Source organism: Homarus americanus, unplaced genomic scaffold (assembly GCF_018991925.1).
Source record: "Homarus americanus isolate GMGI-L3 unplaced genomic scaffold, GMGI_Hamer_2.0 scaffold1024, whole genome shotgun sequence".
In the NCBI taxonomy this organism is placed as follows: Eukaryota; Metazoa; Arthropoda; class Malacostraca; order Decapoda; family Nephropidae; genus Homarus; species Homarus americanus.
In genome coordinates, this window is record NW_024715228.1 from 734,400 (window position 1) to 760,780 (window position 26,381).

At 41.0% G+C, this 26,381-nt stretch overlaps 3 protein-coding genes across 4 annotated transcripts; 1 reads left to right on the plus strand and 2 right to left on the minus strand.

Moving 5' to 3' along the window:
* The first annotated feature begins 3,034 nt into the window (after positions 1 to 3,034).
* Positions 3,035 to 6,906, plus strand: LOC121855109. 2 transcript variants are annotated; one of them, XM_042349962.1, is made up of 2 exons: positions 3,035 to 3,180; positions 4,773 to 6,906. In XM_042349962.1, exon 2 carries the CDS (start codon positions 4,882 to 4,884, stop codon positions 6,004 to 6,006), a length of 1,125 nt encoding a protein of 374 aa, XP_042205896.1. In that variant the 5' UTR covers positions 3,035 to 3,180; positions 4,773 to 4,881; the 3' UTR covers positions 6,007 to 6,906. The 2 variants fall into 2 exon arrangements, with proteins under 2 accessions (XP_042205896.1, XP_042205905.1); XM_042349971.1 differs by lacking the exon at positions 3,035 to 3,180 and adding an exon at positions 3,499 to 4,080.
* Positions 6,907 to 7,601: 695 nt separating this feature from the next.
* LOC121855117 (centrosome and spindle pole-associated protein 1-like) lies at positions 7,602 to 16,459 on the minus strand. Its single transcript, XM_042349983.1, has 11 exons — positions 16,439 to 16,459; positions 15,987 to 16,205; positions 15,337 to 15,560; positions 14,779 to 14,871; positions 14,234 to 14,329; positions 12,899 to 13,171; positions 11,568 to 11,714; positions 11,003 to 11,066; positions 9,300 to 9,336; positions 8,813 to 9,001; positions 7,602 to 8,668 (listed from the first exon to the last, which is right to left on the minus strand). Exons 1-11 carry the CDS (start codon positions 16,439 to 16,441, stop codon positions 8,589 to 8,591), a joined length of 1,425 nt encoding a protein of 474 aa, XP_042205917.1. The 5' UTR covers positions 16,442 to 16,459; the 3' UTR covers positions 7,602 to 8,588.
* A 311-nt stretch (positions 16,460 to 16,770) lies between these two features.
* LOC121855125 (glycine-rich RNA-binding protein GRP1A-like) lies at positions 16,771 to 17,985 on the minus strand. The gene is made up of 3 exons (XM_042349994.1): positions 17,838 to 17,985; positions 17,188 to 17,376; positions 16,771 to 17,024 (listed from the first exon to the last, which is right to left on the minus strand). The coding sequence occupies exons 1-3, from the start codon at positions 17,944 to 17,946 to the stop codon at positions 16,834 to 16,836; spliced, it is 489 nt and encodes a 162-aa protein (XP_042205928.1). The 5' UTR covers positions 17,947 to 17,985; the 3' UTR covers positions 16,771 to 16,833.
* Between the last annotated feature and the right edge of the window lie 8,396 nt (positions 17,986 to 26,381).

Sequence of the window (26,381 nt, forward strand, 5' to 3'; positions counted from 1 at the left end):
AAAAGTTTAGCCTTTTGGTATATGTTTTCACCAAATTTCACGACACGACTTTTGTCTTTCATTGTACACACACACACACACACAAGAACACTAAATGTATCTCAAATGATCTAACTTCCCTCATCTCACCATTTAAATCTGACCAGGAAACTTACAATTAAATAAATATCACATCAAAACAATAGTGTGGGAGACAAATAAATGTGAAAGTTTTATGTTGAATAGTGTGAGCGGAAGAGCTACAATCACCATCCCTCCCATCCGGTGGTGGGACAGTTAGAGGGAGGGAGGGAGAGGTGAGGTAAAGTGCGTTGCTCTTCCGTCTCAACATGCTCGTAGGGACAAACAAAATCCCTTCATTTAAGTATCACGAAACTGGTATATTGGTCCTTGAAAACATAACTTTTAAGATTCAAGCAAGACGCGATTTTAAGAGTTACAACTGAAAAATTTGTTGGATTCGAACTAAATAGAACTGTCCTGAATTGGTTAATATCAGGACAAGAAATATTTACATTACGTTATACGCATTAAATAAACACTCGAAATGGGTGATTACCTTTAGCAGCCCTGTCAGTCTATATTACATCAAACCACGTTACAAAGTATAAAGTTAGGATATCCTACAATATAAATTGATACTCGAGGTTTTCTGAAGGTGGTGAGTGTTGCGTTTCTCTGGTTAGGATCGTTAAGGAACTGACGGTGGCAGGTTACAGGTATTTGACATTGCCATTCAACGGTAGCTGGTAGGATGCGCGCGTAGACAAAGGAATGTAGACATCGCGCAAGACGATTATTTAAATCAGGAGTAATTATTTACAATTCTGGTAACTATTAAATATTACTTCAACTGAATATAACCTAGATTAAATGCAAGATATAAATGACTCCTTAACTAAATTTCTTACATTATTTTTATCGTTCTGCTATTCAACATAATAGATTAGCATTACGACAAGAACCCGGTGATAATTCCTACTACTTTGCGAGAATTTTGTAGATGTTTTCAGTCCGCCAATAAACAGATCTGTCATCCTAGCATAACAATTTCTGTTTTCTGTTCAGTATTCTCCTCTGTTGTGTTTGATTCTATTTGCCACAGTGCTACATGACTGTTCTTGCAATTGGCCCTAATATTGCAAGAACAGTTATGGGGTGTACGACGCCATTTACGATGACCTTCTTGCCCTGATCCTGTTTCAGGAATATCACCTTTTTGAAGCTCTGGAGAGATCTCGAAGTTTCGATATTTTGAGTACAGCACTAGCTAATAATTCCCACCAGGAAACTTGCTTCGAGACTCCTCCAAAGATTCGAAAAGTGCAGAGTTCCATGTGTTAAAGGTGATATTGCTGAAAAAAGATCAGGGCAAGAAGGTCATCGTAAATGGCGTCGTATACACTATACTGTAGACTCGAGCCTTGTACATTCGGCCTTCACGGCGGATTATGGCAGCTCACGACGTACAGTATATAGTCACTCCTCGAATTTATTGCAGAAAGCAAACAAACAACCCCCCCCAAAACCAAGGCCGGATTCAGGAGTGGGCAAAGTGGGCAGCTGCCCAGGGGCCTCCACATATCAGGGCTGGTCGACTTGAAACCACATGAATGACTCCAGTCATGTCTCACTTTTGTGTGTGTGTGTTGGGAATTTGTACACTATCAATAAATATACAGTTAATTAAAAATTTCTCAATGTTCTAATTTCCTTAATATAACTGCACATGGCTTCAAAATTCTCCAAAGAAGTGTTCAAATTTCAAAATTTTCCCGGGGGCCTTACAGCGCCCCCCGGAACTCCCAGATGTTTAGGCCCGCTTCACTCGCCACCCCACCCTCTTGGGTAGTTATAACGAGGGGGCCTCCACAAAGAGGCTGCCCAATGCCCATGGGCCTCCACAGGTCTAAATCCGGCACTGCCCAAAACACAAGTTATATCGAATGCTAACCCCATGGGAATTATTGATTTTTTCTTAAAATTTCAGACATCGAAATAAAATTATACTGTATTGTTGTTGTTGTTGTTGTTTTAATGTACTACTGCGCTTTAACAACTAAAATCTTTAAAGGTGTATTGTACAGTGTAGGTTATCAATACACTATTCATCAACAACAGAGAAATTCATATATATTTTCTCAAAAGATTATTTATTTTTTTGTTAAGTAAATAAATCAATAAATATAAAATAAAGGAAATGAAACTAAAATATTAACAAGGATAAAAACCTGGCAAATTTAGTGGACGTAAAATTCAACAACAAATTAGAAGGCAGTTAAGCAGTGCAGAGATAATATCATAAGATTAATTTCATCTGGGTAATAATAGTTTTTATATTTTTTTCCCTTTACTATTATAGCTTTACTTAGATTATATAATGGTCATTTTCGTAGCGAGTAAAATGAGATAAGGTGACGTGAGAACACATTGTTAAACTCTGGGCGAGGCTCGTGTCCCTGCACACTGAGTGGGCTGAGGAGACCTTGAACAGGAGAGATTATTTCACTTACTGAGGCGACAACAACAAAAAATTAATGCTGTACCTCGCTAACAAAATTTCTTTTTCTCAAAAAAAAATAAATAAAATAATAATAATAATAATATATATATATATATATATATATATATATATATATATATATATATATATATATATATATATATATATATATATATATATATATATATATATATATAGGAACATTAAAACAAGCGGTGTGAATGTGATAACAAATGTAGGCTACAGTAAAGCCTCTCTGGTGAGTGAGTGCGTCAAGACTCAAGAGGTACAGTATGTGATGACATGACGTCATGCGCGAGTGGAAAAATAAAAGTTGCCCAACATTCATTTCCCTCTCCATTTTTTTTTTTTTTTTTAGATTTTACAGAAAATTCATTGAAACATACCAATTATTTTTCATAAACATTCATGCTGCATTAGAAATGATCACATTATTAGTCCCTCGAATGTAGTAATATACATATGTATAAAACTCCCAACCTGGGACCTCAGTGGGTTATTTACAGATTACAGTTGTAGTAGTGTGGCAGCATCGCCGAGGAGGGTGTGCGGGGGATACCTGTGGCGTGGAGATTCAGTGATTTAAATTATTTTACAGCAATGGTTCAAGTTTCTACTGCTTCTGAAATGTGCGTCAATCTAGAGCTTAACCTTGTGTGAGTATATCCCATGAGATGTGTATACCACTGAGCATGTAAATAAAAAAATACTTGTGTAAAGTTTGGGTGCCCGCTAGTGTGTGTGTGAGGAACAGTTGCCGAATGTTGTTATATGCGAACAACCGTCGATTTGTTTTATATTCTATTTATCTATGTTGTTAAAACGACTAAATTTTCAAAGTACTTATTTCTTCGTCGTCATTTGTCCAATACTTGTTCTTGGGACTACAGTAATCTGCTCATTTTTAATATAATTTTCACCACTTAAGACCTTATACGTCTCTACATTATTTTATGCAAAATTTTTACTTATTTTCCTATTTCAAGTATTTTAGGTAGAAATATTTACGTAATTAACACCCACAAAGCAGAACCCCCAAATAACACACATGGTTACCTCTTTGATTCCGCTGATGAGGTGATTACGTAGGGCAGAAAAGTTAGCTGGGAAATGTGAGTTTGGTGACGAGGCTACAACGGTACAGGGAAGTGAACCATGTTTTGTTTTTTACAAGAACTGAAGTGATATCATTTTGTTCTGGGTCTTTAATTATTGGACTATAAAACTTATTACTTTGTATTTTTTTAATTAATATTCCTCGTTATGTGGGATTGTTTTACTAGTCACTGAAGAAAACGAAGCTAAGATTAATGACAGTATTATTCACTTGCTGGTGTCGGCTAGGTTGTGCATGTGTACCTTATCATATTATGCGATAAGCTCTTACGTGTGTGTGTGTGTGTGTGTGTGTGTGTGTGTGTGTGTGTGTTCTCATTTGACTGCAGAATGTGAGCATCAGTGTTTTTTGGGTGTTCCTTGGAAGCGTTGCATAATCCCACGCGTGTGTACAGCGTTTTCGTGGAGCAATAATAGTACACTCAGTCACGTCCTCTGGGGTGAGAAGTGGCCATCATTTTTCTTACGTCTCCCTCAGATAACCATGGCTGAGATAATCATTAGTGTATATTTTATGCTCGCATGGTTGGGAGGATTGCTGCATCGTTTAAGGTTATCCTTGATTGTGAGAAATGGCGATTATTTTATATACGGTAAACGTTGAATGATAAAGAAGTTTCGGTTGTTAACATAATTGTATTCTTATTAGTTATCGTATAATTGTGCTCTGAGAAGTCGCTTGTTGTCTATATAGGGAAGCCATGGTTATTAAGGTAAATTATGACGTGTATTAGTGAATTTTTTCCGAGAGTGAAGAAGGCAAGCATAGTGGTGAATGGTGGCAATAGAAGACATGTTTGAGGGAGGGAGTTCAGGGATAGTGACGTCGACTTGCTATGTGGAGAATTGAGTGCTGGTGATGTAAAAGAGGAACTGAGCGTGAGTGGTTACGTGGTATTCATCGCACACACACACACACTTTTCTTGTTTTGGGCTCATATATTAGAAGTGGTATATAAAATTGTTATCAACTTGTGTATGATGTTAAAGCATCTGTTTACATCCACCTCGCCTCAATTACTATCATAAATGTTTTCCCTCCGTTATCATTTCATGAATTTATTTTTCAAAATTGATTTTATGTAATATATATATATTCATTTAAGCATAAATTTTCTGTTTTTTTTTTCAGATGGGAACACCTATTTACACGACACGTCATCACAAGAGCTGATAATTATTAAAGTCTGCCCTGAAGGGAGAGAAAACGGGTCAGTCTGTGGCACCAAAGAAAATAAAGAATGATGCGACACCAGTTAATCTTGGCCTTTCTATATTTCGTCATCGTTCTCGTCATTTTACCATTTTTCCTCACTGAAAGAGTATATTCTATATATTACCAGGAAGATTATGAAAAGTCCAGCTTCACTGACACAATTAAAAATGAATATCGTTTAAACGGTGCACAACAGTACTTAGAAAATGTTGACCCCGAAACTTCTCTAACTTTTCACAACTCTAAGTTATCAGAACCTGTAGATAATCTCATTATTGTGTTGGCCAAAAAGGCTACGCATGAAAAAGATCTAATATTAACACAACTGGTGACAGAAGTGGACAAAAATATCAGAGCGGAAAAATTCTATCGTAACGCCATGATGATCTGTAACACCACTAGGTCCCATTTTAGAGAACTGGATCGTTTGGCTCGGTTCTACCCAGTCAGACAAGCACAAAATACCACGAGATGGAAGCTTTTTAATACAGAAGAAGTAAAAAAGCATGATTTTGTCGAATGTGTGAATCAGGGAATAAACAGTGTGAACTTTAAATACCTGACGTTGATAAGAGATGTAGTGGTGCCTTACTCTGGGTTCCTGGGGGTTCTGAATCACCTCGCCAGCAAGAGACTCACCAGATCCTTAGTGAGGGGAGATTTAAAGGAGCGTGACACATCCTGGCTCTTCCTGCACTTGCAAGAGCCTGTACCTTTCCGCCACTACGAGTTTACAGGAGTGTGTGTGCGTGAAATACTCCTGGTGGCATGCAGCGGAGCCGTGTTTTTCACTGTGGTATTTAGGTGGCTGGAGGGCCCCTCACTGCCGAGTTCTGCGAGAATCATCTATGCCCTCTACGGTGTCCTCTACTTTTTAACCTTCGCCCTTGTCATTGGTCGACCTTATGTTAACGAATTTCGTCGGTTTAGTGCTGACATGTACCTAGTGTATGATCCGCCAGAACCCATCCTTTTCTCAGCTATAGTTCTGCCTTCATCCAGCCTGGACGTCCTCCTCCCTCAACTAAACCTGCTCCAGTGCTCCAAATATTCACCTTTCCACGAGGTACTCGACCACATGATCAGCACAATAGAGTTGCCGGGGTACGTCGTGTCCCCCAGCCTCTTCAAATATGTTGCCAGAACCTGACAAAATGTTTGGTGTTTTCCTCTGTATTGTTTCTCATGTTTCTTATTCCTTAAGCAAGTTACTCTTTTTATATGTTGCAGTCTCAGGTACAGGCAATTTATTATTTTACTGATTTATTTAACACATAAGAAAACTGTACAGCCAGTCGAATATTACCTCACTTAACCTGTTCACCATATATTTTATCAAATGTTTATCATACTCAGTGATTGAAGATTCGTAAAGCTCCAATCACTAGCGATTTTTCCTTCTGTCTTCATATTGATCTCCGAGGAAAGCCTGTTACCACTACACTGTCTCTTAGTACACGACTTGCCCCCACCGACTTAAATCAAAAGAATGTCTTTATTAATTTTGTATCACAAACAATACTTTATAAGTCTATTATGGTGTAAAAGATGTGTGTGTGTTTGTTAGTATGACAGTCTCGTAAGTAGAGATTAGGGAAGGTGGACCATAGTTCAGCTTATCATTAGAAACTGCTCTTAAGTAGTCTTCCACCTTCGAGTTTGTTATTTCAAGTTAGATTCCCAAACCACACAGGATAGATAACTTGACGCTGTTGTTTGTTTAGTGTCAGATTCTTGCAGTTGTAGTTGAGTGAGGATAAACGCTTGTTCAGTTGACTTAACACTGCTCTAAGGCTTGAGTAATAGTAAAGGAACAACTACAGGTTCTCCTCAGTATGAAACAAAATATGATACATTGAATTCTCTTACGTAATTATGTGTTTGATATATTTATTAATAATTTAAATATTTATTAGTTTAACCCTTTGAAGACGAGTAGTTTGAAATATCGTCGTCAAGGAGTTAATATTATACACTGTACATTCTTTTTGTAATCAAGGGTGCCAATTTATTGTGATAATGACATAACAGATTAAATCAAAACATGGAATTATGAAGTTTATTTCTCCCTAAACTAATGACGAAAAAAATATTCTCATCTTTTAGTCATCTTTCTAGCCACACCAAGAGACGGTAAAACCAATGATGGTCGTAACTTGCCTCGTGATCTCGGAGACTTAGGATGAATATGTACGAGAACTTATTAGAGATTATGTTAATTAACACCGGATATAAAATACATAGATGCATTTGGACTTATTAAACAGAGATTTAAGCCACTTCCTCCTTCCTCTTACCCATCACACCTGCTAAATAGAACTGTCCTGAATTGGTTAATATAAGGACAAGAAATATTTACATTACGTTATACGCATTAAATAAACACTCGAAATGGGTGATTACCTTAAGCAGCACTGTTGGAGTTTATATTACATCAAACTAGGTACAAGTATAAAGTTAGGATATAAATTGATAATCGAGGTTTGATGATGTGGATGGAGGTCAGAAGTTAATGGTGGAGCCTAGTTGGTGAGCCCCTAGTCCCTGATCACCAGCTTTTATTGAAGGTTGTTAGTGTTGTGTTTCTCTGGTCAGGATCGTTAAGGCATAACTCCATAACTAAATTACTTTCATTATTTCTATCGTTCTGCTATTCAACACATTAAATTAGTAGTTACGATATTACCTTTATCTTCCTTAATTACCTTGGTATTTAATGTATAGGTAAATAAATAAACAGAGAAGAATGGTTTAAATATAATTACTTTATTAATATACAAAATAGAGGCACATTGTTCCTGTAGTACGCCAACTTTTATATCATTGGCAGGGTAATGTAACGAATAAGGCACTACGGATGTTGGTGTTGTAGGTTGACCAAGTCCCAGTGTTCGGCCTCACTGGGAATAAGACAGATGTATTACAGTAACACCTGACACCGTTCTCGTGGCTCAGAGACATGACTGACGATAACAGATAGATAACACTTGTAGATATTTAAAGACTTTCTTTTTAGGTTATTGTGGCAAGTACATTCTGCTGACACTGAGGATGGGACCTTGTATGAATATTAAACTCAGGGATAAACTCATTTTAGACGTTTTGAACACAAATACAAACTGTACAGGATGATGACTCTAAAGAGGACCATCTAGTGTTCCCGCTGTTGGAGAGAAGGAAGAAACTTGTCTCTCACGAAGTAATGTATAATATGGCACCATTTGTTGATCTTACCACTGGTGTGTGTCCTTCAACCTCTCTGATGAGGAACACCAGAAGGAAAACTCTCAAGGGCTCAAAACACCACCTCCTCCTCCTCTCAGTCAACTGTTCCACCCGGAACCTCAGCTGAGTGGAGCACGACAGGATAATCTTACCTTCGAACTATGAACAATAATAAATATGTTTATCTGAAGCTAATCACCAGATAAAGATATACAGTAGACAGACGTTTCCTAGCCTCTAGCCTCCAGCTTTTGAGAACACGATCATAGCTTTTAATAAAAAATCTCACACCGGTATAGACTGATACACGCAACTAATAACATGCCACGCTGATTCTGTTACACTAACATGTCCAACAAACTCCATTAGAGTTTTTTATTTCAATAATTACAAAATTGAAACCTTGATATTTCCTGTACCGATAATTTCATCAAATCATTTCATAAGTAAAGATGTATAGCAATTTCCCAGTCCGCCCAGTGTTGGTGGGTGGTGTGGTGGAGGCCCCTACACTCGGTACTGCTTGTTCTTCTCCATAAACTTCCTTATCATAGTTCCTGACGACTCGTTAGGGTCGAATCTTGGTTCTGGAGAAGGAAGACAATAGTGTAGAGTGACAGGTAAGTCTTAAACGTGTGTCTGTGTCTATGTTACAGTCAATGTTTCTACTAGTGCCTATCTACACTACAACAGATAAGCTGGGGTGTGAGAGAGACCAGAAGACGCCTCACCATGCCTGGGCAGGGGAGGTTGTCGGGGATCAGGTGCTGGGGTGCCGATCCTCATGTAATCGACGTCGCCCCCATTGCCAGCTGGGATGGTTGACTGTTGTTGTTGTTGTCTATCCTCCGTGGCCCTGCGTGTGTGTGACCCGGGTCCTGAAGGCACATACCTCGTGGGCCCTCCTCCTCCACCTCCACCTTCAGGCAAACGTAATAGAATTAGAGAAAGAGAAAGAAAGAAACAGGGAGACGGAGAGAGACAAGAGGACAAGAAAGAATGTATGAGAGAGAGAGAGAGAGAGAGTTAAATGCTGACAGTGGGAGAATATACTTATACACCAGGCAGAAAATACTGAAAGTTACTTGGAATCTAAATATCAATTATTAACATATTACCAGAAAATCATCTTAACGTGTGTGTGTGTGTGTGTGTGTGTGTGTGTGTGTGTGTGTGTGTGTGTGTGAGTATAAAATAAGGAACATAATAGCCACTCACCTTGGGCTTGTCCAGGTTGTCTCTCCCCATTGGCAGACTGCAAGAGGAGATAGACCAATCAGACGACTAGAATTATAAACACAACAATGTCTTCAGTGTGAGGTAGAAGTCATTGGCCAGGTGGATTAATGGTAGACCTTGAGACATTATGTGGAAGAGAGAGAGAGAGAGAGAGAGAGAGAGAGAGAGAGAGAGAGAGAAGAGGAGATAGGAAGAGGGAAAAAGACAAACTAATAGACAGAACAATATTAAGAGAGACAGACAAACAGACAGGCAGGGCAATACTGAGAGACAATCAAACACAAACAAAACACACACACACACACACACACAACACACACAATTAAATACAATACTCACCAACACGACGACAACCAAAAACAAACACACATAAGCGACCTCCTCAGAGTACCAACCAAACAAACACCTTCCTCACACACCACCACCACCACCCCTGGCAGGTACACCGTCAGGAGGGGCCACAGGAGAGAGAACATCGCACACAGTGATTGGAAACTTGATACAAGACCTCCAGAAGTCTAGGTTGAGATTGAGTTATAATGAAGGGATCAGTTTAAAAGTTTATTATTTGATTTTTTTTAAAATACTGTATAGGGTTTTATTTGGAATGGAAAATCAAATAATAATAATAATAATAATAATAATAATAATAATAATAATAATAATAATAATAATAATAATAATAATAATAATAATAATAATAATAATAATAATAATAATAATAATGATAATAATAATAATAATAATAATAATAATAATGATAATAATAATAGTAATAATAATAATAATAATAATAATAATAATGATAATAATAATAGTAATAAAAGTATAACAGTAGTAATGATAAAAGGAGCAATACAAAAAAAACTAAACAATAATTATAACTTTATTCTATACATATACATAGACTACATGAAGTAAGAGTCAATAGAAGTCAACAAGATTCACTGAAGTCAATGGTCAGCATCATTCAGTAACACGTGACACCTTTGAGACGGGGATCCTTAATTGCTTTCAAACTCAGGTCGTAGAGGAAACAGACACAATAACACACCGTCTTGGGTATTATGTGTACATATTGTTACGTTCTTATGTAGGTTTATGTACGTATGGAGTATGGTAGTGGCGTGATATGTGATCTTAGGGCGTAAATAAGTGAGGAATAGAGGGCCGGAGAGCCTACCTTCCGTGCACAGGTTAAGAGATAGGTCCAGTTGCCAGTCGATTTTCTGCAACAAGTTAGACCTAAGTAGCGTTCAGGGTCAAGGGATAGAGGTTATAATGTTTAGGGTTGAATAAGAGTGAGGTGCCAAGAAGTGATTAGGGATTAAAAAAAAGGGTTAGAATCAAGGGCGAGTCAGGTCCAGGCAGGCGTGAGGAAGAGAGAGAGTCAGGCTCAACTAATAGTCAGATTCAAGCAGATATTTAAGGCCGGGGAATAGTTAGAGGGAAGCAGCAGTCAAAGCCAAGCAAGCATTTATAAGAGCCAGGCAGCACTCAGGGCCAGGCAGCACTCAAGGGCGGGTAGCATTCAGGGCCAGGCAGCACACAGGGCCAGGCAGCACACAGGGCCAGGCAGCACTCAAGGGCGGGTAGCATTCAGGGCCAGGCAGCACACAGGGCCAGGCAGTACACAGGGCCAGGCAGGGAAGAGGTAGAGGATGAGTCTAGTAAGGACTTGCCCTGAGGTTGGTCTTCATGGCTGTGAGTTGACTCATCAGGTCCTGGTTCTTGGCTTGGAACTGTCTGGGGGAGGAAGACAACGTGATTATTTACACACACGTATTAGCCCCTGTCAAACAGACAGTAATACTTATATAAATGTGGGTTACAAACAGTACATTTGGTTTATATAATTACATCACCCACGGTAACTATGAGCCGTGAGTCGTCATCAAGTGGACATGTGATTGTGACAGTGTATTCCCATTGCTCCCTCACACCTTGGCCGCAGAGTCATCAATTCAGTAGCCGCCTGTTGCTAGTTCATCTCCCGTCTCTGAGCCACTGAGACGCGTGATCTAAGAAGCTAGTTATACCCAAGGCTTCGTCCATTATTAACGCTCACAGCTCATAGCATTAATTACGGTGATATCCCAGTTATTGTGCAATAGTTTATTTTCCTAATAAATGGAGAAAAGACCATTTGGGTTTTATAACTTAACCCATAAACATTTATGAATGTTGCTTCCAGTTCACCTCTAATTAGTGATTCCAACAGGTAACCGCAACACACACACCACTCACTTGATCTCCTCATCCGACATGTTTTGGAATTTTTTCCTATCTTCCTCACTGGGTTCCTGGATGCGGATCTTCCAGTCAAAAGGCGTCCCCTTGACCATGGGTGGGTGAGGCTCCTGACGGGGAGGCCTCTGTTCCTCCCACTCCTTCCTGCAACACCAACACACTTTACTCACCAACACTTGAATGACACCAGATATTAAAAACTTTGAAAGAAAATAATTCGTGTAAAACATAAAATATTAAAACACAAAAATCCTGCACGTACTATAAAAAATCGTATGGATGTATTTCATTAATGTGTGAAGAAAGTGGAGTTAAATAAAATAAACAACTAAAATATCTGTTAGTGTAAATGAGTGAGTCAAGATAAAGCAATGGAATAATAAGCATTTAACTGAGGTTGTTTGTGTGTTTCTCGGGGGGGGGGAGGGGGGTTAAGACAGTCAGAGTATTGTTCCTACCAGTTAATGGGACTGTATAAATATCTACGTTTTATTTTTAATGTTTATATTTCATCTATTTTATTATTAAGAGGGAGGAATAGACAAAACCTTCAGAATAAACGTCAATAAACTGCTAAACAAACATCACTTAAGCTCTACACACAAGCCATAAAAGCCACATCAAGTACTGTACGGTCGAGTTAAGCCATGCATGTAACACCGAGAGACGACTGAGTCAACGAGAGGCATAACCTGTACACTGTAAACACAAATCGACGACAATAAACACTATGTAACACTCGTAAGCCAAGACAACCCGGATATAGTAAAGCAGTGTGTGTGGAGCCTCAGCGTGTGTACATGACTCTCCACCACCACCTACATCCGTGAACACAAGGCACTAATAACAACAGTTTTTTTTACTTTTTATAATGACACTTCGATATATTTTACATTTATTGGGCAAAAAAAATCTTGTATTATTATGTTATATTGGTGTGTTATTATTAAGGGATATGAATTTGATGTTTGTTCTCTCTCCTCCCTACTCGTTCCTTGCCTCCAGAGTTACTGGTGTGTGGTGGAGCTGGCCGGGCGAGGTGGTGCTCACATCAACCATAGCACCGCCCAGTGTAGTGTTGTGTGTACCACTTCATATACTTACCACACATAATGTTGATGGTCTGTAAAACAATGTGGTTATGGATGTAATTCAGGTGTTACAACGTACAGTACACACAACAACGTGCTATAGATCATATGTTCAGTTCACACGTGTTGTATCTCCTGGTAAGCCTTATGTGTACAACAAGCAGCGTCGTCAGCCTTGTAGCATAACACCACAACAACAGATCTTCAGTAGAAATGCTCCCGACAGCCCTCACTTACAACGCTGTCGTGGTCTGTATCTCAAAGTCAGCCGTGTCAGGTTTGTAGGTCTGCATTTCCATGTGTGCTGTCGGGGGCGGGTAGTCGGTCTGGAGGTCCTTTGATTCAGTCAGCTTGATGGCGGGGACTTGTTGTGCGTGTTGCTTCGTGATGGTTGGCAGCGCCTGTGGCCGTGGTGGTGGTGGTGGCGCCTCTTCTTCAAAACCGATGGCAAGTGTGGTCCTGGGTCTGTTAGGCTGAGGCTTTCTGAGGATCGGTACATCCAGGGCCCTGCTGTGGGGTGCGTCACCAAGGAGTGTGTTAGATGACTATATGGTATTACAGTCAGATAAAATAAGTATTTGAAAAAGATGAGATGGAATACTTTACTGCTGTTAATACATACATACATACATACATACATACATACATACATACATACATACATACATACATACATACATACATACATACATACATACTCTGGTATTGAATCAGGTGTTAGATGGACGGGATCATCTGAATACAAAGACTGCTATAAACAATGAACAATAATTTACAACAAATTCAGATAGATGACCTGGCAATAATTTTACGATTATTCAAATTATAGAACTTTAAAAAATCAGAACGATTCTTTTGATATTTAACTCTGTATTTTGTTGATAGTAAACTGCTCAAGACTCTCAAAGATTCACTCAGTGTCAAGGTGGTGAGATGACGGGGTGGGTTATGAGTTGCAGGTGGCAGAATATCTGTTAGGAGATTGTATGGAGGTTAGTATCAGTTGTGAATGGTTGTTTGTTTGGTCATAGATCCTTTATGGCTGGCGAGGGATGAATCTAATGCCTGGCGAGGGATGAATCTAATGCCTGGCGAGGGATGAATCTAATGCCTGGCGAGGGATGAATCTAATGCCTGGCGAGGGATGAATCTAATGCCTGGCGAGGGATGAATCTAATGCCTGGCTGGGTGTAATGAATTTTCAGCGTAGTTACTTCATATGCGTAAAGAACAAAGTCTGAATTTTTTCTACAGTAAATAACACTTATTTAGAACACCCCTGTGATCGTGTCATCATTTGAAATATATGTGTTACTTCCTTAGAGAGTAAATGGATGGCTCATGATTTTATTTCAGTCGAGCAATACCGTCAGTTAAGTAATTTAGTTCAGCCATTACAATTAGTCAGTCAGTCAGTCAGTCAATCAGTCAGTCAATCAGCCAAACCAGTGAGCGAGTGAGTCATGAAGGCGAGTGATTCCCCAAATCAATGAAACTGGAGGATGAGAGTGAGTGAGTGAGTGAGTGAGTGAGTGAGTGAGTGAGTGAGTAAGGCAGTTCTGTACCACCTACTTGTTGGGTCTGGGCGGAGGCTTGGCGGGCGGCGACAAAGGCTTGGGACGCTTGCGGTCTTCGCCGTTTTTGGCCATTTTCATAGGAGTCTTTGGGCTAGATGGGGAGAGTTAGGTTAGTGAGTACACAAAACCTCCATCTTTGGGATGTTTCAGGAACCTTCAATAACTTACACATTGAGACTATTCCTCCTCAATAGCCTTTCACCCTAGTGGCTTTCCGTAAACGTAAATAACTTGTACACAAAACCTAAACACATTTCGAAAAACCTTTTATCCATCCCAGGAACATGAAACAACCTGCCCACTAATACTAAACACACACCTTAACATCACGTCCCTAGAATTGTTAATTATTCTGTAAGTCAATATACAAGGCCACAAAAAACAGTGTTACAGTGTTATTCACATTTACGATATAAACATCAATACAACATAACAGCTAAGAGAACTACAGTGCAATACTCTTCTGCCGGTGAACAACTGCACATCGACCTACAGCACCTCAACCTATACTACACAGTTATCTAAAATTAATTGTCTTACTTATCGAAGAATTTGTTGGGTTTCTGGGCTGCCAGGAAGGTCGAGTCGGACTTGAGCATGTTGAAGCCGAACTGGTCTTCGCTCTTGGGATTCCTGCGGGGGATATGAAGACTGTGAATGATGAGAGAATGTCAGCAACAGGATGAAGGTTAGAGGGAGGACAGCTGGGAGAAGGATATGACTGACTTATCGCCTGATGTGTGTCTGATGTCTGTCAGCTTCAGAAATCACCGACAGCTTCTGACTTTCTGGTAAATTTGGTAATATGTCAGTCAGTGTTAGAAGCTGTTGCTTGCCCATGAGTTAATCCTCGATAACAAAGGGTACAAGGGGGCGGCCTCAGGGGTTACAAGAGGCGGCCTCAGGGGTTGGGGGCCCTAGTAGGCGGCCTCAAGGGTTAAAGTGGCTGCCTCAGGGGTTACAAGAGGCGGCCTCCAGGGGTGCTGAGGGGCGGCCTCTAGGGGTTACAAGGTGCGGCCTCCAAGAGTTACAAGAAGCGGCCTCGAAGAGTTACAACGGGCGGCCTCCAGGGGTTACAAGGGGGGACTTTTAACTCACCGTTTCTTGGGTTCTCGCTCCTTGTATTCCTGGTTCTTCAGTTCTCGGTCTTTGGCGGGCTTGATGACCCGGGCGTCCAGACCTGTGTCGATGTTGGGTGTGGGTGTGGGTTGTTTCATGTCCGCCAGCTTCTTCGCCTGGTCCAACCTCGACTTTCTCTCCTCCTCCGCCTGCTTCTGCATTGCCTCCATTTGCTTCAGCTGTGCCTCCCGTCGACGAGTTTGCTGAAATTGAAAAGGTAATGTCAGTAACTCGATGTTCCTTCATGTTAAAGTACAACAGCCAAGTACGCCGTCCTTCTTATCACTTAAAGGCAAAATATAACTTATAATGGTCTTCGTCTTCTCAACATTTGTCCCTCATAGTTCATCCAGTCGTAACACCTTGCTCGCAGGTCTACTGTGGCGGTCCTTCAAGAGGTAAAAAAATTAAGGTATGTGTTATTCAAATGCCAGCCTTACCTCCTCCTCCCCAACTTGGCCTCTTACCCCTCCCTGTTTCATTCTTTCTTCCCCTTCTTCGTTCTTACCTTTCCCACCTTCCTCTGTTTCCCCTCTCAGTCACCCTTGTACATATTCTTACCACCTGTTCATCATGCTTATTCTTACCACCCCTTCCTCAACCCCTCTTCACCTCCTCCTTCTCCTTACCTCTTCTTCCTTCCTCCTTTTCTTCTCCAGTTCAGCCTCGTATTCTTGTTTCATCCTCTCCTGCTGTTTCAAGACACTCGCTTCGAACAGTCTGTCCTCGAGGTCTTTCTTCTTCTTCTTCTCCTCGTCCAGTTGTCTCTTCATCTCCAACTGCCAGTGAAGTTCCCCACGCGTCTGCTCTGCCCTCGCTGCGTTCATCGCCTCCCTCTCGTCAGACGTCTACACCAGACAGAAGGACAACATACACGGGTTACATACTTCATCCGAGTCATCTATATAAAGCATTCGAATCTCTTATAAAGGATTAAAAGAACATCTGTTTAAAAAGGGGGATTACGTACTTTATCTCATAACTTATACAGATGATGGTGTCACTCTTATATTCCTAGACTTATCACCAATTATGGGAGGAACAAAATGGATCTCTGAGCAGCTGGAGGGAAAAGACTCACCATGGAGACGTGTGGCTTGATGGCTCAAGGAAGGGGTTACTGTGGGGGAGAAAGAGAGGTGGGGGAGTGTTAAGTCGAGTGAATCATTCATTAAATCACTTCTTTATATCTCAAAATTAATTAAATCTCATCTTTAAAAAGACATTATTTATTTGTAATTAATGTAATATATTTATTTATAACCAATGTAATTATTTATCTGTAGAGAAAATTATAGTAATGAAATAAATTTGTATGACATAACAAAAAACATAAAATTATGAACGCAACATTAATTCGTCAATGTTATGCCTCGAGCCGCCATGATATCAACAAACCCTCCTTACCTGGGTTGGCGTATCCTCCTCCTTGATCATAATCTCCGCCATAACCGCCAGCATCATAACCGCCAGCATCTACACAGCATCATAACCACCAGCATCATAGCCACCGCCATAACCACCGCCGCCACCATAACCACCGCCGCCGCCGTATGGGTCGTCATCATACCCCACGCCACCATAGGGGTCGTAGCCGCCACCATACCTGCCGCCAGTTTCACTCACGGAGGCGGCTGTGTCACGAACCGCTACCACGCCGCCTTCACCTGAGACCAACGGGAGACCAACTGTTTATGCATTTCTACTTACGAGACGGTCACTACAGGAGCACTTTTACTTACAATCACTTTACTTTGATAATTAACTGATAAACATTATGGTATATACACCTCTTAGTATAAACAGTGTACCTCTCTCTTTCTCACTCACCAGAATTGCGTCTGTTGGCGGCTGGGTTTTGGAAGGAAGGGTCGTAGGAATTCGGAACAGCCATAGCAGCGTAGATCCTCTCCTCCTCCGCCTTCCTCAGCTTCCTTGCCTCCTGCTGTGCCGCCGCCTTGTGCCTTAGGTCCTCAACCGCTAACTTGCTGCGTTGTTGACGAATGGTCTCCCGGTGACCTGGAAAGTAGGAGCTGTAGAGCGGCTGAGAGAGAGTGCAGTAATGTGAAGTGTCCGGTCTTTGTGGTAAGAGTTGTCATCTGGAGCTCTTGTTGTACTGGTGAGTGCTCCTTCCAACACCTGAGCTTTAGAGCACCTGTCATTACCTCTATTTAGAGATCCTGCCAACACCTGAGCTTTAGAGCACCTGTCATTACCTGCATTTAGAGATCCTGCCAACACCTGAGCTTTAGAGCATCTGTCATTACCTGTATTCAGATATCCTGCCAACACCTGGGACATATCAGTGCCTCAGTCAACATTACCCCGGTGTCATCCACCACACCACCACCGTCACTCACCCACCACACCACCACTACCACAACGCCACTCACCCACCCCATACTGTCACACATCTACCACATCGCCACCCACCACACCATACCCTCACCACACCACCACACTACCACAGAGCCACCTACCTCCGTCGCCGAAGATTGAAGAGTTCATATGCAGATATCGGTTCTGCGCGGCGTTGAGTTTGGTGCTCCTGTTATCGGCCAGCCAGGGCACTCCCCCCATATTCCTCATGCTGTCGACTCCGCCGCCGTTCTGGTCAGGGGCACGAGGCAGATAGATAGATAGATATAGATATATATATATAGATATAAATAATTCATACAGTAAAATGGTCATACAAATCCAAACTGATCCAATAATGTATATAGACAGTGCTGGTATATAAATAATATAAATAAAAATAGAGAGAGAGATGGAGAGAAAAACGGGAAGACAGATAGACAAAAACAGAGACAGACAACAGAGACAAAACAGAGAGAGAGAGAGAGAGAGAGAGAGAGAGAGAGAGAGAGAGAGAGAGACATGGAAAGATTCACTTACCATATCCTCACCACTTAAGTTCCCTCACTGTAGGCCTCGGAGCCCTGCAGTACTCGGCCTGTCGACACTGAAACACCCAAAGTTAAAATTACAACTTACTTTATTACTTTCCTTCTGTTTTCAGTTTTATATCTACCACTGTATTAAACTATCTATTTTTTTTATTAATTTATTGTTCTAGAGTAGTTCGTGTATGTACGCGCGAACGCTTGGACTTTTCATTGTTTCTCATGTATAGAGGAGGGAATCAAGGTTGTCTTCAAAACAGAACGGTGAAGATGACTTACAATAGCTATTAGTCACAAATACTTAAGGATATTAGTCACTAACAAGTGATCGGGGCCCTTCGTGCCAGGTAAAAGTTTGAATGCTCGTGCTTGGCTAGCTGGCAACCGCCGTCAGGCTGACAGCGTACAGCGAATGAGGGTGTGCCAAGTCCGTAGACTTGCATCGTTTTTCAGCTTAAATAAAATGGTTAATTAATGCCTTCCTAAAGAAACCATCGACATGGGACCAGGTTTGTTCAACTCTACGAATTTTTTGCGATTCTTCCACGAAGTTTGATGAAAAACCTTTGTGCCGTTTCGGCTGCCCAGAACAGACAGACAGACACACGGCTATTCCTATAGTATATTAGATATCGTTCAGACATCAATATCACACGACAGTAACCATTAAAAATGTTTCACAGTAAATCTTGTGTGAATTACTGCAGGCACGAAAGGGATTCCTGAGGCAGCCATGTTGATGACATCATGGATGGGTAAACAAACTCCCCTGTGTCATAAATAACTCAAGATATCGTGTGTTCAAAATTGACTAATAATAGTAACCTTAGTAATAAACACTAACTCAAGAATACAGTACGATCAATATTGCCTTAACACTAATAGTCTGTTAAAATCTGGACTAATACAACATGGATTAATGAGAACGTGTGCAGAACATTAATGAAAAGATACAGTTAACGAAAAGTTTAGAATAGTGAACGAGAAAGTAAGAAAAATAAACGAAAAATGTCGGTGGGGTTTTCTAATGAGTTATCACAGACAGCGGCCCTGCCAGCCATGCATCTCCACCCCATCGTTCATCAGGAAACTCATTTGTATTCATAAAAACCCCATATTATTCTTAACTATCAGAGTGTTTTAAAGTATATTAGAAGAACAAAATTAAAAGATTCCCTCCCTCCCCCACATACACGACCAGGATTCATTACGCTCGATATCACGCAATTCACCTTCACCTGTGGCTGTCAGGTGTTGAACAATCAGTTAGATAAACAGTGTCAAGCGTGGGGAGAGGGGGTACGATAATTAAGGTCTTGAGGTGTACAGCTAGTGGACGGGTTGTTATCGGGCAAAAGACCTGATAGAGCGAGCTGAGAGAGAGAGAGAGAGAGAGGATCCCACATAATCCATCACCCCCATCCACAAAAACTACGTCAATTCCTATTTAGACAATGCATAAATGAACCCCAATTAATTATTTATCAACCTGTACACCTGTAAACAATCGTTATATTTGTAGCAACTCCCAATGTAGGTGTCGAAGTAGAGACGTCATTTAGTGTATTTCAAAACAACAGTTCACATTTTCTCTGGTTGACTACTAGCGCTGCCGGCGATGAAAACTGAACTAGTATAGTTCTGCCAGACGTATGTGTCTATTAGAGTATGTTTTAGGGTTACTGTTCTATCAGCTTATAAAGTGATGATCCTCCCCTTAGTGGTTTTAAGGGAGAGGAGTGACTATATAAGGGGTTACATTTAAAGGGGAAAGGGTGAGGTATACTTCATACGTCCGCCACTAAAAAACATAGTAGGAGAGGATTGCTGCCGAGAGATGATTGAGTCCGTGAAAGGCATCCCAACCTGTCGTACCTCAATAATGGGTTGGGAGTGAGAGTAAGAGCGAAATGTAGTGAAATAGATAGAAAGAGGGAGAGAGAGGAGAGGAATTCGTGATGAGGTGGAGAAAGTCGTCCTTGGGTCAAGTAGCGCTTTAGAGAACTGTTGAAGGGATGGATAAATATAATGTCAACAACGTACTGTAGGTGACCTTCATGTAGACACGACGAAGAGACGGTGAGGTGTGTGTGTGTTGTGTGTGTGTGCCTTGCATGACACAGCCGACACTATCACAGACACTGATGATAAAACATTCAGTGAGTCTACACCCATACTAACACATATTACACCCTCTCCCATGACGCTGACCCCCCCCCTCTCTCTCTCACAGGTCAATAGTTCTATCACACCACCTTAAGTGTTCAGGCTCGCCGCCCTCCTTCACGCCATGTCTGTCAGTCTGTGTATCTCAAGTATCGGCAGTGCTGGATTAACCTTGAGGCACTTGAGGCACTGCCCCCGACTCTAAGGGGCCCCCAAATCAAACATTCTCGAAGTTGAAGCATATAAAACATGAACTTCGTTCAACTATGTCCTAGCAACGTCTCAATTTTTCTGTCTTATGAACATTAAATGTGTTATTTTGCAGAAGCTTAATATTGATGAAATCATTGATAAATTTGGGTATATTTTGTTCTTGTTATTTATATATACCTTGAGGGAGGCCCCAAGTTGATCTGTGCCTCAGGCCCCTATTAAGCTTAATCGCTGAGTATCGTGTACACTGATCGATACTGTCTGCACTAACAAGGCTACACTGACCAGAGAGAGAGAGAGAGAGAGAGAGAGAATGTGCATCAATGAATGCTGGAATCTTTGATACACCAATCGATATGGTACAGTGGTACACGCTAACACGAGTATACGAATTTATATGTCCCGTCCGTCTGTCTGTCTCTCTGGTAACTCACCCGTCACTCCACCAGGCAAGGCGGCACTCACAAAAAATCAAGCGTGTAAATTTTTTCTAACGTTCCTTTAACGTGTACAAGATTTCTTCACATGATTTATAGGAACATTATTCTGAGTGTGACATGGACAAGGTTAGTTACCCCTCCTAAATGTCGTGAAAGAAAAAGGTGTAATTTGCATTGTCCTTCACAGACAGACAGACAGAGACAGACAGACATATAGATAGATAGATAGATAGATAGATAGATAGATAGATAGATAGATAGATAGATAGAAAATCGTCATCCAAGTTTACACTGACTCATATATATACTTAAAGAGCCAATGTAGGTAAACAACTACTAGTAAACAGTATAACCAAGTGACAGGTAACTAGGTGAGATAAACAAGCCGTCAGATGATGAATAATGTGTTTATTTATGTTGTTGGGTTAGTATAATAAGGTATGGTAGGTCTAATGAAACAGTCCTTCCTCCCTTCTCTCCCTCCTCTTCTCTCCTCCTTTCTCTCCCTTCTCCTCCCTTTCTCTCCTCCTTCCTTCTCTCTCCCCCTTCTCTCCTCCTTTCTCCTCCTCCTCCCCTTTCTCTCCCTCCCCTTTCTCTCCCTCCTTCCTTCTCTCCTCCCCTTCTCCCTTTCTCTCCTCCTTCCCTTCTCTCCTCCCTTTCTCTCCCTCCTTCCTTCTCTCCCTTTCTCTCCCTCCTTCCTTCTCTCCCTCTCCCTTTTTCTCTCCTCCCCTTCTCCTCCCCTTTCTCTCCTCCTCTTCTCTCCCTCCTTTCCCTCCTTCCCTTCTCTCCTCCTTTCTCTCCCTCCCCTTTCTCTCCCTCCTCCTTCTCTCCCTCCCCTTTCTCTCCCTCCCCCTTTCTCTCCCTCCTTTCTCTCCCTCCTTCCCTTCCTCCCCTTTCTCTCCCTCTCCTCCTCCTTCTCTCCCTCCCCCCTTTCTCTCCCTCCTTCCCTTCTCTCCCTCCCCCCTTTCTCTCCCTCCTTCCCTTCTCTCCCTCCCCCCTTTCTCTCCCTCCTTCCCTTCTCTCCCTCCCCTTTCTCTCCCTCCCCTTCTCTCCCTCCCCTTCTCTCCCTCCCTTTCTCTCCCTCCCCTTCTCTCCCTCCCCTTCTCTCCCTCCCTTTCTCTCCCTCCCCTTCTCTCCCTCCCCTTCTCTCTCCCTCCTTCCCTTCTCTACCTGTATCAGTGTGAGGGTATATGTACAAGTTGTTTATGTCGTAGTTAACGCATGATTCAGTGTTATGTATCTGTCACAGTAACACATTAGGAGAACTTAATAGCATAGCAAACTAATGTATATGTCGATAATGTTTTCGTCAGAGTAGTATCGGAGTTTTCGTCAGTGATTATTATGTTTTCGTCACATAAATAATATTTTTCTTAGTAATTAGGATGTTTTTGTTTCTGTTAGGATAATGTTTATGTCTTTATCACAGGAACAATATAAAGTATTTGTCACTTGTATTCCGCATTGGATGACTTAGTGTACGTGTTTAGGTAGCCAGGAGACTCCACACTCTGGATACGATGACAAATACTCGTTGTTTACGTTATATTAGACCCTAATCTTAATCAGCCCCCCCAAATAATAACCCCCAGACCTAATGATAAAGTGGGGGCTGGGTGGGAGCTGGGTGGGGGCTGGGTGGGGGCTGGGTGGGGGCTGGGTAAGTAAAGGGCGTATAACTGCGTACCTCTGCTGAAGGGAGTTCCCGCGTTCAGTGTTTATCATGCCTGCATAATGTACAAGCCGCTTTTCGATTGCTTGTATTGGGTCGTATAAAAGGGGGTCTTGCAGCTCTCTCTCTCTCTCTCTCTCTCTCTCTCTCTCTCTCTCCACCCTTAGTCTGGCCTCGACGTATAAGATTGGAATAATACTTACTCGAGTTAACCTGCCATTGAATATGACCTTCGGCAAATACTCATGTACGTTTGTGTTTTGTGTTCGTTACCTGGCACGCGAGGTGAGGGTGAGGGGAAGGAAAGGGGGGAAGGGGAGTAGAAGGGGAAGGAGGAGAAGGGAAGGGGAGGGAGGAGAGGTGGTAAGAGGAAAGGGAGGGGAGGTGGTAAGGGAGGGTGAGTGGAAAGGGAGGAGAGATGGTAAAGGGAAAGGGAGGGAAGGGGGGAAAATGTGGTGTGGGTTGAACTAGGTGAGTCACCCTTTGCACGATCCCTGTTCTTGCATCACCACACCACACCACACCACACCACTAACTTAATCTCTTGAGTACGATGTCAACCTGCTGAGTACGGCGAATTAACCCAATGAGTACGATCTATTTAACCCTTTGAATGTGATGACTTAACCCCACGAGTACAATACTTAAGCTCCTGAGTACGATGGGACTCTGTACTCTAGGGGGTCAAGTCAACGTACTCAGTGGGTTACTGTCAACTACGGAGGAAGAAACAGCAGGGAGAACAACAGGGAGAACAACAGGGAGAACAACAGGGAGAACAACAGGGAGAACAACAGGGAGAACAACAGGGAGAACAACAGGGAGAACACCTGAAGAATGATTAATACTGTAAAAACCATAACACACTTCTTTTTATTAATCCCGTCAAAAAACAATCGCCATAAGTGTTTGTTTGTCTGTCAGATTGTTTGTTGTTGTGTTTTAATGTTCAGGTTTATCAAGCACCGTTCACTAAGTCTTTAATTATTTATAAGAGAGCTTTTAAAAAAAACTTCAATTTACGTTTTTGGAACAAGACGATTATAACAAAATATAAAAAGAAAATTGATGAGTTTATATACCAGAAAATAAAATATATATAAGAAAATAATAAATAAAACAAGAAAAAACTTTAACTTGAAAATTTAATAAGAATATTCAACTTTTTCTTTACTTGTGACTATCACGATAATGCTGAGATAATTTTTTGTTTAAGACTATCAATAACAACAATGAAACGCACTTAACATGATTACCTCTCGAGTGTTCAGACTGCAATTAAAAAAACTTAAAAGATTCTACATTTTAACATATGCTCCAATTTTTTTTTAACACTGGGTCCTTACTAACCTTTGTTTTTTAATCTTGAGATGGAAAATTATACTAAAATTAAGGCGATATACGAATAAAGAATGGTTTTATACACTAAGTTTGTTGTTGTGTTGAAAATATTAACGCGTGTTTAGTCAGCTGGTGAGTTTCAAGGTTTAACCGATCCAAACAGCTGAGTCGGGTTATTTAGGTCACACTGAGTCATTTAGGGGGGGGGGGTGGGTTCGAACCATGGTCTCGTTGTATGGGAGGCGAGTACAGATGTCATTAGCCAACCCCAGGGAAGGATAATTACGAGGATTTAATATAAACGTGAGATCAGAGACACACTTAGATTAGGTTCAACAGTTCACTAGTAGAAATTGTGAGGGAAGTTATTTTCAGTAATGGCTGGATTGATCAAAGGGACACGCGAGGTAACTGACACACACACACACACACACACACACACACACTGGTCCAGTCCGAAATGGTTTAGTAGTTCTTAAATTACGTACTAAATAATTTATACTACCAGACAACACGAGCCTAACCTAACCTAAACTAAGTCATTTTTATCATCAGGTAGGATAAACTCGTTAAGTGGCAGTGATTTATACCTTGAAAAAATGCGTAGTAGTAGTAGTAGTAGTAGCAACTTATTTATTAGGATATTTAATATTAAGGTAATAAAATGGCGGCGAAGGTGTGGCTATTGGGGGAGGCTGGAGGCCACGTTAAAAAAAAGTAGTAGTAGTAGTGGTAGTAGTGGTAGTGGTAGTAGTATGCCAAGCTAAACTCACAAGGTCATATAATTAATAATGGTACGAGTCAATAGTTGTTTTCTTAAAGTTTGAATCTAATGTTAGTTCTTGTCATTAAGTTAAAACACCTGTGCGCGTATATTATAATCACTCTTTCACCTGTTAAGAATTTTGCAAGTTGATTTGTGTCTTGGAAATAATTACGTTGAAAGTTGAATTGGATTGAGAAAATTAACGTCATGAATGTAATTTGAAAGTTGTTTATTTTGCATCTTGTTTTTATTTAATGTTTCCTAGATCTGATGTTGTTATAAATGAAAAAAAAATCAATGAATATATGAAAACGTTTCGACTGGATGGGTGTGAATATACGCCATGTAAACAAACACACTGAATCATACTGAGGACTCACGACGAAGCAAAGTACCTGTATGGTGTTAGCTACTCCGTGTAACACTGCCATTTACACTCTTGAAATATTTATTAATCTCGTGTTAATTAGTACCATGAAATATGACTATTATTGTATAAAAGAACTGACTGAACACGACCATAATACAACACCTATGTACTAAACAGCTTACATGAATCAGATACTCACAGAATCCTTATGTTAAGTGAGACCTTTTTAACAATACGGTAACTGTAAAAACACAGCACGAAACTTGAAACACCTCCTCTCTAACACACACAAACATAGAGAGAATGCTTGTTTGTATCTTGCTAGTTAAGAAGTCGTACCGAAGATGTTACCATGATCGTGAAAGGTAGTGGTGGTTGTGAGGTGTTGAGTCTCAGCGAGGTAACACAGGTATTAACACTACCAGGCGCGGGGCTTGACTAAAACTCCCTCCCCGCGTCACCTTGCTTGCCTGTCTGTTCCCTCCTGCCCTACTCTGCCCTGCGCACTTTCCTTGATTGCTTGCTGCTGCTGCTACCACCCAAGTACCAATACTATCAGCAACACCCTCACCAACATAATCATCAACACAAACACTAGTACTTCCCATCCTCAGATATGTCAACAAATAGTGAAGTAGTTCCTCAAAGACGACACATAATGATCAGTTATTGTTGTTATTGTTTATGTACCTCATGACATTCAGAGAGACATATATCAATCAATTATGGTGGTCAGTCAGTGACTCATACACAGTGAATGGTAGAAAGACGAACCAGTTGTAATTGGCTTATTGTAGGGAGATATAACTACCCTATTGTATTGACTATGCCATAATTCTGTGTACGAAAAGCTATAGAGAGCCATGAACAGAGATAAGTAAGTGAGACACATACCAGTGACTCTCACATCACCACCAACACCTGACACCGTCTTCTGTAAACAAACCACAACACCACTGGGCCTTCTGCGTGAGACGAGGGTCATTGCCATCATGAAGGTAATTAGTGTTATTATAGGGGCAATCAGAGCCATAATGAAGGTAATCAGTGCCATCATCAAAGTAATCAGTGCCATCATGAAGGTAATCAGTGCCACTTTCAAGATAATCAATGTCATCATTAAGGTAATCACATGCGATGGTAGAAATTC

Coding starts and splice junctions, on each gene's coding strand:
- LOC121855125 (XM_042349994.1), bottom strand. CDS start 17,946: ATGAGGAATATGGGGGGAGTGCCCTGGCTGGCCGATAACAGGAGCACC. Junction 17,377..17,837: donor TTCAATCTTCGGCGACGGAG/GTAGGTGGCTCT, acceptor CCTACTTTCCAG/GTCACCGGGAGACCATTCGT. Junction 17,025..17,187: donor CGCCAACAGACGCAATTCTG/GTGAGTGAGAAA, acceptor CGTTGGTCTCAG/GTGAAGGCGGCGTGGTAGCG.
- LOC121855109 (XM_042349962.1), top strand. CDS start 4,882: ATGATGCGACACCAGTTAATCTTGGCCTTTCTATATTTCGTCATCGTT.
- LOC121855117 (XM_042349983.1), bottom strand. Junction 11,067..11,567: donor ATGTCGGATGAGGAGATCAA/GTGAGTGGTGTG, acceptor TTCCTCCCCCAG/ACAGTTCCAAGCCAAGAACC. Junction 9,002..9,299: donor ACAACCTGGACAAGCCCAAG/GTGAGTGGCTAT, acceptor GTTTGCCTGAAG/GTGGAGGTGGAGGAGGAGGG.